This window comes from Elephantulus edwardii, unplaced genomic scaffold (assembly GCF_000299155.1).
Source record: "Elephantulus edwardii isolate Elephantulus edwardi_28Jun2011 unplaced genomic scaffold, EleEdw1.0 scaffold00041, whole genome shotgun sequence".
In the NCBI taxonomy this organism is placed as follows: Eukaryota; Metazoa; Chordata; class Mammalia; order Macroscelidea; family Macroscelididae; genus Elephantulus; species Elephantulus edwardii.
The window spans coordinates 4592817-4608680 of record NW_006399791.1 but is presented as its reverse complement, the minus strand read 5'-3'; the positions used below and the strand labels follow the sequence as shown (position 1 = coordinate 4608680).

The window sequence follows — 15864 nt, the reverse complement described above, 5'->3', positions numbered from 1 at the left end:
AACATGTGCAAGAATTAATGGCCCTCAACAGAGACAGCCCAAATGTCCACTAAAAGTAAAATGGGTAAATACAACATGGTACATTTATATAGTGGAGTATTAGAAATACAATGAAAAAGAATCCTATATACAATCACAAACATAATGTTAAAAAAAAGAAGTCACATGCAGAATCATACTACCAGTATGATTTCATTTAATATCAAGTTCAAAACCAGGAAAAACTATAGAGGTCAGAAACTAGTCAATTCCTGGAGACAAATAGCAGGACTCATAAAATAGGTCAGTGGGGGGGAAAAGGAAGAACCTTAATGAAATAAGATGGACAAACTGGCAATAAAGGGCTTAAACAAAGCAGAAACCATGAGGCTTGCCAAGCAGCAGGCAGTGTCTCGTTCTGTCATATTCAGGGTTGCTAGGAGGCGGAATCCACTCAACAGACCTCAACAACATTAAAACAGCACAATCACCACTGGGAGACATGGGCAACAAACAGCTGAGTGTGGTAAGTATGGTGGAAGGTTTCAGGAGCTGGTTGTGAGCTGCTGGGAGGGTACTGCAAACTGATGTACGTATGGTCACACAAGTGAGCTTACTGCATAGACTGCACTACACAGCTGTTACACTTAAAACACAAACCATTCTGACCAATAAAAACAAAAAGAATTTCAGAGAACACTGGAACATATGTAATAAATCACAAAGGAAAAACTAAAGATGAAAAATATACACCGGTTGCTAAACATAGTGAAAATCCATCTAAGTAAATACATTAGTCCACAAAGAACTACAATTCAAAGTTATCACGAGGATACTTTTCTCTTAAATCAGCTTGGCCACGATACAAGTACTGGTGTTAATATGGGTAACAAGTGGTGGCAGATGGTGAGTAGAGGAACTGGGATTCAAAATGAAATCTGAATGATTTCCACCTGAGACATCACTTTTTAATAAAAAGAGTCTAAGATTTGGGCAAGATCCTGTTATTTTACCTATCAAATTAATTCTTTTATCTATAAAATGCAGATATACTATCTTGAAGGCAGTTATGAATGAAATTTGAGAATGAAACTTTAATTATATACATTTAGATGGCCCATGCGACTAGGAGAGTGACAGCTGTTGTATGTTTTCATGTTGATTCCAACTCACACCACCCCTAAAGGATCACGCTGCCCACAGTTTTCTAGCTGAAATCTCTCACAGGAGCAGATCAGTGTCTCTTCTCCCTCAGAGCCTGTGGTGGGTTCCAATGTCTGACTTTCTGGTTGGCAGCTGAGAGCTTATTCTTTGCGCCAGCAGAGACTCTTAGAAGAGCAACTGGGACGGAGTGAGCTAGTCTTTTTCTCTGTAGTATAGAGAGGCTGAATGACTGCCAGTTAAAACACTTGCCAACAGATTTTGACCTTACCTGCTGCAAACTCTTCAATCGTCATCAGTGGGAACCGAATTAAGGAAAGCGCTTTTCCTAGGACTTTCTGTTTGTTTCCAAAAGTCACAGGCAATTGTTGTCTTTGACATTCTGCTTCTGCCCAGCGTACGACAGCTCCAAAAAGTCGGCTTTCTCTAATACTAAGTGTGTCTCTTTCTAGCACTGCACAGAGTGTGTCTATGGGTAAAATGAAAACAACAATTAAACTGGGAATATTTTGTTCTTAGTATACAAGTCTATATTAAATTAAGTTTTCAAACCCTAAAAGAGGATCCTTAAAATGATAGTTCCCAAACTTTGAAGTCCATTGATTCATTCTTTCTTTCAACAAGTATTTATGATTCAGTACTCTTTACGTGTCAGGCATTTTCTAGATGCTGAGCAGGTATTGGTGAACACACGGTTAACAATCTTTGCCCTTACAAAGCTCATATTCTAATCGGAGAGAGAAGCAAAAGAAAAGATTAAACAATAAGTAAATTCAATTATATATTAGTCACGCGTAAAGGAAAGAAAGAAGTAAAAAATAGAGTGGTCTGGGTAGCTCTCACGAGAGCAAAGACTGAAACAGGTTGAGGAGAAAAACAGGAGATGTCTAAGGAAAACATTGCAGGACCATGAGTGTGAAACAGCTGTGCATCTAGTAGATCCCAAAACAACAGGAAGTCCAGTGAGGCTACAATGGAGGGAGCACAAACAGAAGGCGGCAGAAATATGGGGAGACCTAGGGTGCAATTATGCAGCATCCTATAGATGACTGGGTTTTAATTTTGAGTGAAATGGATGTACCCTTGGAAGGTTTTGAGCAGATCTAAAGCATCATCCTTGACTGCTGCTTAGATAAAGTTAATGGGTCAAGAGTACAAATGAGACAAATCAGGACACCTCTGCACTGATCCTGGTCAGAGGTGATGGTCGCCCCGTATGGTGAAAGGAGGAGACCTTTATATGACCTTTCACCTTCGTTCTTTGGAAACACAACTGGAGAGATTTTTCCACTTAAGCTCTGAGAAGTTCCCTTTGTCCTGGTTTGCTACACCAGAGGGGGTGCTACTTTTACAAGAACTGTCACCTCTGTACTATACTAACAGCAGGAGTTTTGGCTTACATGTTTCCAGATCCTCCTGAGTTGTACCCTTACTCCCCTCATTCACCACTTAACCCTAACTATGGTCTGGAGTTCTGTGTGGCCACTGTAATAGATTACTGAACCCAGAAGAGAAGTAGAGAGTGCTATGGGTGGGCTGGCTGGTGTCAGAACTGGTAAAAAGGGTGGAGAGCAGAGATTTATCAGACCTTTCTTTACCTCCTGGTGCTCTGCAGTGAGCTTATCCTGATTCAAATCAGACCCTCCTCTAAAGTTAGATAAGGCCTGAGGCTACAATTTATACTTGGTCCAGGATGGCAGAAGCAGAACTGATGAAAAAGGATGAGATGCAGGTCATAGACTAAAGGTTTAATGATATCTCCTAATAGACTGGATAAGGGAGTGAGACAGAAAGAGAAGAATCAGGAATAATGAGGAGGTTTACATTGTAGACAAGTAGGGGAAAGATGCAGGTGGTGTCAATTCTGATGAGAAGAAGAACAGAGCAGCAAGTACGGGGCAGGGAGGAAGATGTCAATTTCCATTCAGACCATATTAAGTCTGAAATCCTTAAAAAAAGTGTTATTCTATACATATGACTTCCTCAGAATAATTTTCCTTTTGTCACAATCAAAATTAAAGCTGATTAATTTTATTTTTAAGCTAAATCAGCTAAGAAGCCATATATTTAGAAGAGAAGGGGATCTTAGAAGTCAGCATACAATAATGGAATAATAAGATGGCAGCTAACAGGGATGAAGAATGGTGTATGAAAAACAGACATTAAGCACTTGAAAACAGCTGTTAAAGAGTCTTAAGCAAAGAGAAAGAGATTAAAAAGCAAGAACAGCATGTCAGGGGCCTGAACACTTCCCTGTGCAAGAGTAAAACATAACAATTAATGCTTATAAAAACCCTACCAGAATTATACTCACTACACAGAAGGCAGGTAAAACACATTTTAAAGAACTTAATCTACAGAAGAAAATAAAATGCCTTGGTCCTTAAAAAATATTGAGATGTATGGGGAAATGATTTACAGAGAACTTTATTCTCTAAATAATCTAGATAAAAGACACTACTACAAAGTATTTATAGGCAGATGTATTAAAAGTAAGAAATTATGGCTGAGAGTCTTATAGATCATTTGAGATTGTTTCAGAAACATAATACAATATTGGATTTTAAGATAAACAACTCAGAAAAATCAGATCAATAAATATTTATTGAGTGCCTAATCTGTACAAGACATTTATTAAAAAATCTTCAGGCTCCAGTGCTGTATGTAATTTAGAGCTTTTTAAACAAAACTACTTTCAGGAATATGTCACTGGGATGCAAAGAGTACTGTTAAAAATGAAAGTTAATCAAGGAATAATGCATGTCGTGCTAACCATCATGGCTGGCAGTTCAAATCCTCCATCTGCCCTGAGGAAGAAAGATGGGCAGTTTTTTCTTGATGAAGATTTACAGCCTTGGAAACTTGATGGAGGACCACTATGAACTGGAATCAATCAGAAGGTACTAGGTTTAGGCTGGGTTTTTACTGTCGGGAGGAGTTTTGACAGCTCTTTAATGGGAAGGAAATAAAGTCGCTAGCAATCTGGGCAGTACCTGGGACTCTTAAATAGTCACCAACTCTAGCTTTTCATGCACACCCTCTGTGCAAATGTGAGGAAGTACTAAACTTAGGCTTCATCTTTTGGTATAATGCAAACAAAACCTTCTCCCTGTCGCAGTTGGTTCTGATTTACAGTAACCCTACACAATAGAACAGAGCCGCTCCATAGGATTTTCAAGGCTGCAAAACTTGACAGCAGCAGACAGCCTCATCTTTCCTCCATGGAGAAGCTGGTGGGTTCAAACCAATAATCTGATGGTTGACAGCTAGCAGTCCAATGCATCATCCACAGTGCCACCACGACTTCTACAAGTATAATGCAAACAGAATGAAAATACAAGCTTTCAAGGTTTCTGTATAGGAGACAGACAAACAATGGAATGTGTTACTTAAACACAGAAATATAGTGTCACCATAAAGGGAGACTGTCAGTTCTCAAAAAAGGAGTTACTACAGAGGTAGAATTTGAGTCAAGAAATTAAGTAAGAACTAGCCAAGGCAAGAAGGAAAAGGCAACATTCTAAAGACTCAGTCAGTCTGTCCAGTTGGTCACCAAGTATCAACTGAACAGGCATCATGTTCTTTTTCAGATGCTAGAGATGCTGGGTTAAACAAAGCCCTGCCTCCATGGAGTTGGCATTCTAAGAGAGGAAAGCAGACAATCAACACACACAAGCGTGCGTGCACACACGCGTGCGCACACACACACACACACTCCCCCACCGCCAGATAAAGAGTTGTGGATTGTGATATGTATTAAGAGGAAAGCAAGAGTAAGGAACAGGGATTATTTAGGGGAATGTAGAGCCTACTTTAACTAAGCAGGTCTAAGAAGGTGTCTCTTAGGTTTCATTTTACATGAGTTCTGAAGGAAAAAGAGGTGCTTATACTCATATTTTAGGAGAATTCCAATCATAAAGAATAATAAATACAAAGATGTGAGATATAAACAGCCCTGACCGCAGTGAGATGTGAATGATGGGAACCATGATAGGAGACAGTCAAAGGCAGGAAAAGGAAGACAATGGTTGATAGCACTGCACCAAAAATCTGCTTTCTCACTGCCTGGACTGTGACTACCCTGCATCTGTTGGCCTCCACTGAAGTTAGGCAGGCCTAATCCTGGACAATGAAGAGAGCAGCCAAAATGAGGGTGCTATTTTAGGGCTAAGACTTTTAAGATATGGGTATCTTCCCCGCTTGTACTTTCTCTCACTCATGACTATCTGGAAAGGAACAGATGAGGTCTGCTGAAGGTGGGGAGAAATCACCTGTTCTATTTTAGCTGAGCTGTTTGCAATACGAATAAGTCTTCAAGAAGAGATGTCAAATAGATAGGAATTTGCGTTAGGAACTGAGATAATAGTTAAGACAGTTTGGGTTCATTGTCATAAAGCTTAATAGTTGCAGACAATGGCTTGATTTTATTTTTGAGACTGTCCCACAAGAAGCCCCAGGTGGTACAAAAGTCTTTCACTACAAACAAAAAGGCTTATGGTTCAAACCCACCCAGAGAGACCCTGGAAGAAAAGCCTCATGATATGCTTCTGAAAAGTCCCAGCCAAGAAAACCCAGGAAAAGGAGCTCCATTCCATGTCACACATGGAGTCCCAGGAGTCAAAATGGACAAGAGCTACTCATTTTCTTTTTTTCTCTTACTCTCCTACAACAAAGTTAAACTTTCTGGCAAGTCACTACATGGCCCCATATGACAGGCTTCACTTGCCTTGTACTTCTTCCTTCCTTGATCCTCAGTCGTGGGGTTCCTCTTGCCTTTAATCCCCTCTCCTCCTCACGTACAATGAAACCTCTGAGAGCTGAAGCATGATAAGAATGTTTTGTTTTTCCAATTCTTCTAAGTTTTCCACCTTTGACAGGTACCATTTTACCACTTTTCTACAGCTCGTTTTAGAGGTAAATATCTGTACTTTACTCCTCTGAACTTTCCACCTTATAAAGATTCAAACTTTCAAAGGTTTTATTGCATTGTCTTTTCTTTAGAACTCATATCAGGCACTTTGATTTACTATAATGACCTGAACTTGACGTTGTGTTGTTGATTGCTGTCAAGTTGAGCACAACTCATAGTGATCCTATGAGCAAAAAAGACCTGAAGCCTTTCTGTAACTACTGTCATTTATCAAAGTTCATAGAGTTTCCAGAGGCATGTTGTTTAGGATGTGGGTGCCACTCATGCTTTCTCCATTTTCTGAATTTGCAAAGTAGTCCTTCTTTCTATACCTAATTTAGAAAGTGGTAACATTCTACCTCAAGCCATCTCTTCAATTAGTGTCTTAAAGTTAATTTTCATATAGTTAGTTCTTGATTTTCCAAATAGATGACAGTTTCCTTAATGAGACAAATCATCTCTTACCCTTTATGGTGTTAGCTTAAAAATGGCTTTTCTAGCCATTACATTAGCCCTCTCTGGTCTCCAGCTACCTTAACTTCAAACACATGGTCTTGCAAATCATCAACAGCTGTGGATAAGAGAAAGCGTGCTTCCCACACCAGGCAGCAAGACTTGAGGAAGACTGGAACAAGAGCAAGACTCTGGTGATGAGACCCTAGTGATGGTGGTGGAGAGATGTGGCATTTTTGTGGAGAAACTATGGCAAGGTGTAACCAGAGAAGACCAGAGAGAAAGGCCACAGTTAAAGGATTTTGCTGTTCTTGTTGTAAGAAGCTGACTGCTAAACTGAAACAGAAGCCTGGACTAATTGAGAAACTGTGCCTTGGGACTGCTGGACCAAAACCTGGATTTGCAATGGGTGATATTCTTTGCCTTTTACACCCTCCTACTTATTTCCTTAATAAACCCTATAATCAGTACCACAACTGTGAGTAAAGCTTGTGAGTCAACAATGAATAAACGAACCTCTTACTGCTGGTGTGCCTCTAGAGACACCATGGGGCTGGGCTATGCGTTATCTGTTTTCTCCTCTAGGGTCATGAGGGGCTGTGCTATTCTCACTCCCTCTAGCCCTTTCAGAAAGACACTCATGGCCCTGTGCCCTTATATCCCATTTTCTGTTCTTCAGACAACCTTCTTTATGTCATAAGATCTTAGTATATTGCTATGCATATGATGAACATTCAATGTCTATTTGATTTGGCATCTTTAAAAAAGATGTAAGGGACAGTTAAGACTTTAAGGAATATTTTCACCTAAATGAAATGAAGCATTATTTTATATTTTAAGAGGCAAATTCCAATTATTTTTTTAAAAACCAATTAACAATAGCTCATTCTCCAACAAGGCCGAGTAGCATAGCATTACCATGCTTAAAATGTAAAAACTTACTTCACATTGGACTTACCTATATCAATATCAGTAAACCCTTCTGCACTTATTGCATCCATTGTACTTTTGTCTATTGTATCTAGACAAAGACTAGCAAGTTGAGGTTCATCAAATAATCGAGCCTAAAGATATAAAAAGACAGTTAATTTTTTTCTTCAGACTACAGATACTCATATTTGATACTGAAAACATTTACACTTGTGTTAAAGCATATGCTTACAATATAAATTTTAAATTTATACTTAAATTTTAAATTTACAATATAAATTTATAAATTCTACCCTTAAAATTTTTCACTCCACAATCAGAAATGAAAAGCTAGAAACACTTCTGCCCTGCTGAGATAACGAGTTCACATACCAACAAGAATTCTGTTATTTTTTTGTATTTGTTGTTGTTAGGAGATACAGTCAAGGACAAGCCACAGTGACCCTATGAGCAACTGATCTGTCCTATCCTGTGCCATCCTCACAATCTCTTATATACTGGAGCACACTTTAACAGTCACTGTGTCAATACACCTGGCTGAGAGTCTTCCTGTCTTTCATGGGCCCCCACCCTTCTTAAGCATGATATCCTTCTCCAAAGAATAGCCTCTCCTAGTAACATGCCCAAAATATGGGTATAAGATATAACACACAAGACTTTTTAAAAAAATGAACACTGCTAATTTTAATTTTCTGACTTCTTTAGGGAAAGCAAATAAGGGAGACTTTATTATCTCTATTTTCCAGATGGAGAGAGGCTTAGAGAGGTCTACTTCCCATTTAAGATCCTCTAGTTAATTTTATTTCATAGCAAGTACTTATAGTTTTCCCAATATTAACTGTCAAGGATACAAACAACAGATTAGAATTTTTAACCCACAGATTTTAAGAATTTTAAAGCACAAGAGCTCCCAAAACCTAATAAAGGAAACAAGGCCTAAGAACAGAAAAAGCAAATACACGTAATGAAATATTAAGCAACTAAGACTGGACAGTTTGGAACTAGCACAACAATATGGATGAATTACACAAGTGATGAACAAAAGTATCTAGAGTACACACCAAGCAAAAGTGTGTATGCTTTATTTGAGAAAAGCTCAAACAGGCTACTTTGGGAAGTCAGAAGTCAAGCTGCATACACTTATGAGATGTGCTTTATTATAGCATGTATATTGCCATTTGAGAAAATAAAAAGGAAGAGCAATGAAAGCCGATTTCAATGAAATGAAGAGAAACAGAGCACTTAAAAAAGTAGGAATGATGCCAGGCACACAAATACTCAATCTTTCTTTTTTACTTAGAGCCAGCTCTGTTCACAGGAAGGAGCACACAGAAATGAGCATGAAGCACCTTAACGCACAGGGGATTTGTCCTGGGTCACAGAGACAACTGCTGAGAGTATCCCCAATTAATTAACTATACCATAAATAACGGTATTATGTGGCATGACTGGTAACTCTTCACTTAGGTGTAGTGGTTAGGTTTCAAAGGTCTTTATGCAAGAACTGGCATTCTAAGACAGTGAGGGATTCAAATCACAAGATGGAGCAGGGGTACATTATTATGTAACTGCCAAATGATGTCACTGCATAAGTGCTCAGTCACTCGGAGCCAGTGTCCGGCCAGGCTGGTAAGTAATTTAGCCATCACTTGTCTTTCACCTTGGCACTTGGTACTAGCACACATAGGTCATTAATGATAAAAAGAGTGAGGTAATGGATTTTTTTATTCACACTACTGTTACAAATGCAGAATGCTGAATAAGAGAGAGTTGATAAATAGGGACAGGATGTACATGCACAGGGAATTCTAGTGACACAGTCCATATGGAAATGTGTTGTTAACCCAAAGATCATGCCTCTCCGGTGTTCGAATCCATCAATGAGAGTGCAGGAAAGAGATGAGCCATTTCCTCCTGATTTATAGCTTTGGAAACCCAATGGAGGGTCTGTTATAAGTCTGTTATGACTTCAGGGCAATCAGAGAGATACACACATCAGCACATACACACTCATATATACCATCACATGTATTTTCTGGTGTGGCTATTTAATTTTTAAAATATGAAAATTTGTACATTTTCAACATGTGAAATTCTAATACCAACAGGCATTTTAATTGGCCAACTCAATTACATTTTAGTTAGTATTCACCCTGGTTTTTCATTTTAGGAAGAACAATTTTTTTGTAAAAATGATTTGACTTATGGGTAGCAATTTTTCAGTCACTACTTGAATCGCAAAGGCAATTTCATTCAGTTGCCTACAGAATCCATCACAGCTGTCTGGAGTCAAAGAAATTATCTCAAAGTTCAGACTGACTCTGCCAATATTCCTAATAAGCTAGCACTGACTGTATCACTTCATAAATAGTGTTTTCCTCTATATAAAATCATGCTGGTACAGTATACTGGCACTTTGTTTTAGAGTGAAGCTGGCATGTGCCTTCAAGTAAGTGAACATACTCAGCTCAAATGACTCACTTGGCAGGAAGGAGACGTTCACATGACACTGCGTGGGCCAATTCACATGATCCTGCCTGAAATAATGAAAAGCCTTGAATACTCATACCAACAAAACACTGCAAAGTTTGTTCTCTCACAGTGATATCTGTCAGTCTTGATATTATTCAAAGGGTAGCACTGGCATCATTTGAAAGTCTGCCAGAAAAGAAGACTCTGATGTCAGACTCTGGGCCTAATGAACCAGCTTTTCACTTTGACAAGACTCTCAGCTGCTTTTTTGCACGTTAGTCTGAGAAACACTGTGTTAACCTACTACTGGCATTCTTGCATGAAGACATCAGAAGTAAACTGTGTGAGACTGGCCAAAGAAATAGATATGTATGAGAAATATCAGGTTCCATTTTGCATATTTTTATTCAAAGTTTTCTATGTTAAAAGTCATATACATGCTAACTTTCTAAAAATGTTAAATATTTTAGATTCTTATCACACAGTAATGTTATATAATGTATCGGAAATTTCTGAAACTTTCTATTTTAAGAAAAGTAGTGTATAGTAGGATGATGATGAATTTTCCTCCAATCCTGATCCACACTCTTTATGGAGTCCAGCTTTTTGAATAATTTGCTCAGCATATAGATTGACTAGGTAGGGAAAGAATACAATCCTGACACACTCCCTTCTCAATTTTAAACCATGTAACAGAACCCTGTTCTGTTCACACAACAGCCTCCTGGTCCAGGTATATACAGGTTTCGCATGAGCACAATCAAGTGCTCTGGGATTCCAATTCTTCTCAGCCACAACTTGTCAAATGTCTTTGTATAGTCAATAAGGTACTAACAGACATTCTACTTTTACTTTTAGCCAGGATCCACTGGGCATCAGGAATGACATCCCTGGTTGCCACAGCCTCTTCTAAATCCTGCTTGAACTTGTGGCAGTTCCCTATCTATGTACTGTTCTACCGATTTTTGAATGATCTTCAGCAGTATTTTGCTTGCATGTAATATTAATTATATTGTTCGATAGTTTCCACATTTAGCTGGATCACCTTTCTTGGGAATGGGAACAAATACGGATCTTTTTCAATTGTTGGCCAGAGAGCTGTACTCCAAATTTTCTGTCATAGACTGGTAAACACATTCAAGGATGTATTTGTTAATTGAAAACAAGTCAGTTGTATCCCATCAATTCCTGGGGCCTTATTTTTTACCAACGCTTTTAATGCAGCTTCTACTTTCTCCTTAATTACCACTGGCTCCTGTTCATTTTCTTCCTGAAATTTTTCAGTGTCAATTCTTTCTTAGTACAGTGACTCTGTATTCCCTACATTTTCTTTTGATAATTTCTGGGTCTTTCAATATATTTGCCCACAACATCCTTCAACACTGCTACATAAGGCTTAAATTTGTTTTTCAGTTCTTTCAGCTTAAGAAATGCAGAGCAGGTTCTTCCCTCTTTATTCTCCAATTCCAGTTCCCTGCACATTCCATCATAAAACTTTGCTTTGTCCTCACAAGCTGTCCTTTGAAATCTTCTATTCAGCTCTTTCACTTCGAAGTGTTTTCCTTTTGCTTTGGCTTGACAATCCAGTGTAATTTTACATCCATCTAACTTCTCTGACATCTATTTAGATTTTTTTTTCTTTGTCCTCTGGTTTTATAATGACTTTTTGCTTTCTTTATGGATGATATTGAAGCTGGACTCTATGAACAGAAGTGTGGCATCAGGATTGGAGGGAAGCTGATCAATAACCTGTGTTATGCAGATGATACAACCTTGCTTGCCTAAAGGGAGAAGGACTTGAAGCATTTGCTGCAGAAGATAAAGAAATGCAGCCTTTGGTATGGAATGCATCTCAATGTCAAGAAAACAAAAATTCTTACCACTGGACTAATAGGTTTGGATCCACAATTAACACCCTCGGTACCAGCAGTCAGGAAATAAAGGAGATGCACTGCACTGGGAAAATCTGCAGTTAGGGGCCTCTCTAAATTATTGAGGAGTAATGATGTCAGTTTGTGGACTAAGGTGTGTCTGACTCAGGCCATAGTCTTTTTGATTACTTGCTATGCATCTGAGAACTAGACAATGAGTAAGGATGACAGATGAAGAATTGATGGCTTTGAGCTGTGGTGCTAGAAAAGAGCACTGAACATCCCATGGAGAGCCAAGAGAATGAATAGATATGTCTTGGAGAGTGTGCAGCTGGAGTGCTTTTGGAAGCTTCGCTTCACATACTTTGGGCATGTTGCTAGGAGGGGCTATTCCTTGGAAAAGGACATGATGCTGGGAAGCGAAGAGGGTCGGCGAAGGAGAGGAAGACCTTCAACCAGGTGGACTGACATGGTGACTGCTGCAATGGGCTCTTGTGTGTCAGGAAGTGTGAGGATGGCACAGGATAAAACAGGGTTTAGATCTTTTGTTTAGAGGGTCGCTATGAGTCATACCCGACTCAACAATACTTAACAACAATAACAACAACAATAATTTATAGCAATCCAAGTATTAAACTGGAAAAAGAAATAGGAAATCATTATCTTTAAAAGAAGGCTGTTTTCCTTAGACTATCAATGAATGTTCAAGCAGCCTCAGAAGCATTGGATTTCTGCTCCTCCAACATTTATAGGAAAATCTGAGAGCTACATCTTAGTTACTAGTATTTTTCTTCACTGAAAGAAAGCCAGGCTCCTTGCAACAGCATGGATGCGAAGTCTTGATGTAGGGAACATTCAGGATGAGTCTAGAGTATTGCTAAAAAGAATGTGAGAGGTTCTAAAAATATTTAAAATAGTAATAATTATTATAGTTAATTAAAAGAAATTAAACACATGATCTTAGCCAAAAGTCTGAGAAGCAATATGCAGACAACACAACTCTGCTTGCTGAAACTGAGGAGGACCTGAGGTGCTTGCTGCAGAAGGTCAAGGACTTCAGTCTTCAATATGGATTGAAGCTCAATATCAAGAAGACAAAGATTCTCACCACTAGGCCAACTGGCAGCACCATGATAGATGGAGAGGAGACTGAGATTTTTAACAATTACAGCTTGCTCAGCTCTACAATCAACACTCCAACACCAGCAGACAGGAAATCAAAAGACGAATTGCACTGGGAAAACCTGTTGTCAGGGACCTCTCCAGTCCTTGGAGAAAGACATTAAGCTTGGAAGGGTAGAGGGACAGTGCAGGAGAGAAAGACCCCAGATGAGATGGACTGATACACTGACTGGGGCAATGGAGTTGGTGTGTCAGAATTAGTGACACTGGCTCAGGATAGGGCAGGGTTCAGAGCTGCTATATATAGGGTTGCAGGCAACTCGATGGCACACAACAACAACAATTGAAATAAATGTAAGAAAGGCCAAGAGTATGTGAAAATATTCAATAATAGTTAATATTGTTTTTGAAAAGTTGTTTTAATGTCAGAATAAAATTAAGTTTAGATTTTTAATTAATTTAATGAAAAAAGTTACATATGTAGGTAAATGTGCTAGAGATGGTGAGGATTTTTAATTATTATACTTTTTATTTTAATTAAAAATGGTTTATACACACACCCCCCCACACACACACACACACTCTTCAGCGACGGGAAGGATGGAACAAGGCTCAGAGCTGATGTTGTCAGGGTCACGATAAGATTTAACCAACTTGATGGTACTTAATAACAACATATGTTGTATGTATGTTATTTGTCTTCTGTTAGAACAAGCATAGATATGTCCTTTAGTTTATCTATATAAGGGGGAAAAAATAAATATTGCAACTATTTGGTCCTAGGAAAAGAAGTGCTGATCAGTACTGGTAATCATACTTCTGAACAAACAAAATGTCCAACAGTGAGGTGCCTACAGGAGGAATTAGCTTAACACACTGAGTAATCTGACTCCTTATTACCTAGGAGATGAACTCTTCAAATGATCCTACTGATTATAATAAAATATTAATAAAGCTGGCTTAAGTTTTTAATAATGCAACATATTAGGTCACATATCCTCTCTATGAGTATTCTACTAAATTAGGCAAGTCTTTTTAAAAATTTCATATTGGTTTGCTTACAAAGTTAGTCTACATTGTGTTTCACACGATTTTTCATTCATATTGTGTTTCATACAATCATTCCCATGCATTATGTTCCATAAAATTAACCATCGTTGGACTGTGCCCATTATTACCCTGTCTTTTCACCCAGATCATTCCTATTTCCTTCCCCATCTCCCTCCACCCACCAAACTGTGCAACCCTGTCGTTTCACCCTACCCCTCCTTACCCTCTGCTCCCACTCCTTCCTCCCTGGAGGTTTCCATACATGCCTTACTAGTTATCCTTCTACTTTTACAATAATTGTCTTAGCAGTATTTGTGAAAGGATGGTCTTTTCAATAAGCAGTGTCAGGTCAGCTGATTGTTGATTAAGCAAGTCTTTAAGAACATATTTCAGGTAGAGAATATCTAGTTATAAAACCAGAACAAAATACACAAACAGAAATATTATAAAAAAGAATTTAGCTATAAAGAGAAATTCTGACTTAATGACCTCTGGCTGAGACTTAAAGGTCACTAAGAGAAGCAATCAGGCTAACCAAGAATCCACTGATAACCTGATGCTGTGAGCCAGATTCAGAGATACTTCCTTCCGGATTTTATCACTGAGCAAAAAAGCGTCAAACTTCTCCCAATACATTAAAGTCTCTTGGACATCAAGAATCTTATGTCTATCAACTTCCTTAATGGATTTTTATTATAAATTCAAAAGAGGGAAAATATTAAAAAAGAGAGTATTTTCTAGTTGTGTTATGGTTGAGGTAGTTCACCTGTCTGTCTCAATTTCTTTAACTATAAAATGAATACCTTGAACACATAAAAGTCCTAAAATTATTGTGAGAATTGAATTAATTAATATACTCAGAATATGCCAAGTTTAAGATACTAGTTTTTTTACACTATGTTTAATGTTAATCAATAAGATATTTAACCTAAGCTTTCATTACTTCATTGTTAAAATAAGAATAGCAAGAGTAATATACCTCACAGAGCTGTTATGAAGAGTAATGTAAGAGTCCTACTGGCAGTGAGTTCAACACTGGGATGCTCATCAGAAAGCTCCTGGCTTGAACCTGCTAGCTGCACCTCAGGAGAAAAATGATGCAGTCTGCTCCCATGGATTTACAGCCTTGGAAATCACATCAAGCCATACTAGTCTGTTCTACAAGGTTGTTAAGAGTTGAAACAGACTAAACATAGTAGATTTTGAAATCTATCCTTAAGAACAATGGAGTGACTGACAAGATACTATCCATATGCAAACAAGGAGGATCTGTTAATAACACCATTACTCAAATCTACACACCAATGCTAAGGAAATTGAAGATTTCTACCAACTTTTGCTATCTAAAACTGACCAAACATAATTATGAAGCATTAATAAGTACTGGTGACTTGAATGCAAAAGTTGGAAATCATGAAGTAGGAATAATAGTTGGAAAATACGGACTTGGTGAGAGAAATGAGGCTGAAGAATGACTGAATATTGTATGGTCAATAATATATTCATTGGAAATATCTTTTTTTTTTACAGTTGGTTAATGGTTTTATTAAAAGACTCATATGAACAATGTGAATATGTAAAGAAAGTAACATTTGAAAAAGCTGTTTATAAAATGTAAACTGGATTTTGCTCCTCAATTTTTAAATGCTAAATGTTCTTTTAATCATGTGAAAGGCCCTAATATTGGGCTTCTGACCTTCTCCATAGAAGACCTTTCCATGGCCTCCTTCTTGAAGGACATCACAGTCACTGTGCTTATCAATTCCTGTGTGGCCAATTCAAAGGGTTCTCTGTTGTTGTTGTTCTTATTATGTGCTGTCGAGTCTTTTGCGACTCATAACAACCCTATGTACAATAGCTCTAAACCCTGCTCTATCCTGTGCCAACCGCATTGCCTCTGACACTCCCATCCCGATT

General features: G+C 38.2%; 1 protein-coding gene across 1 annotated transcript in view; it reads right to left on the bottom strand.

Moving 5' to 3' along the window:
• BTBD1 (BTB (POZ) domain containing 1) overlaps nt 1–15864 on the bottom strand; it is a 58088-nt gene that overhangs the window by 14116 nt on the left and 28108 nt on the right. The window contains exons 3-4 of the mRNA XM_006885129.1: nt 7461–7566; nt 1412–1609 (exon numbers count right to left, since the gene is read on the bottom strand). Of these exons, the coding sequence (XP_006885191.1) occupies nt 1412–1609; nt 7461–7566 (304 nt within the window). The remainder of the gene's footprint in view (nt 1–1411; nt 1610–7460; nt 7567–15864) is intronic.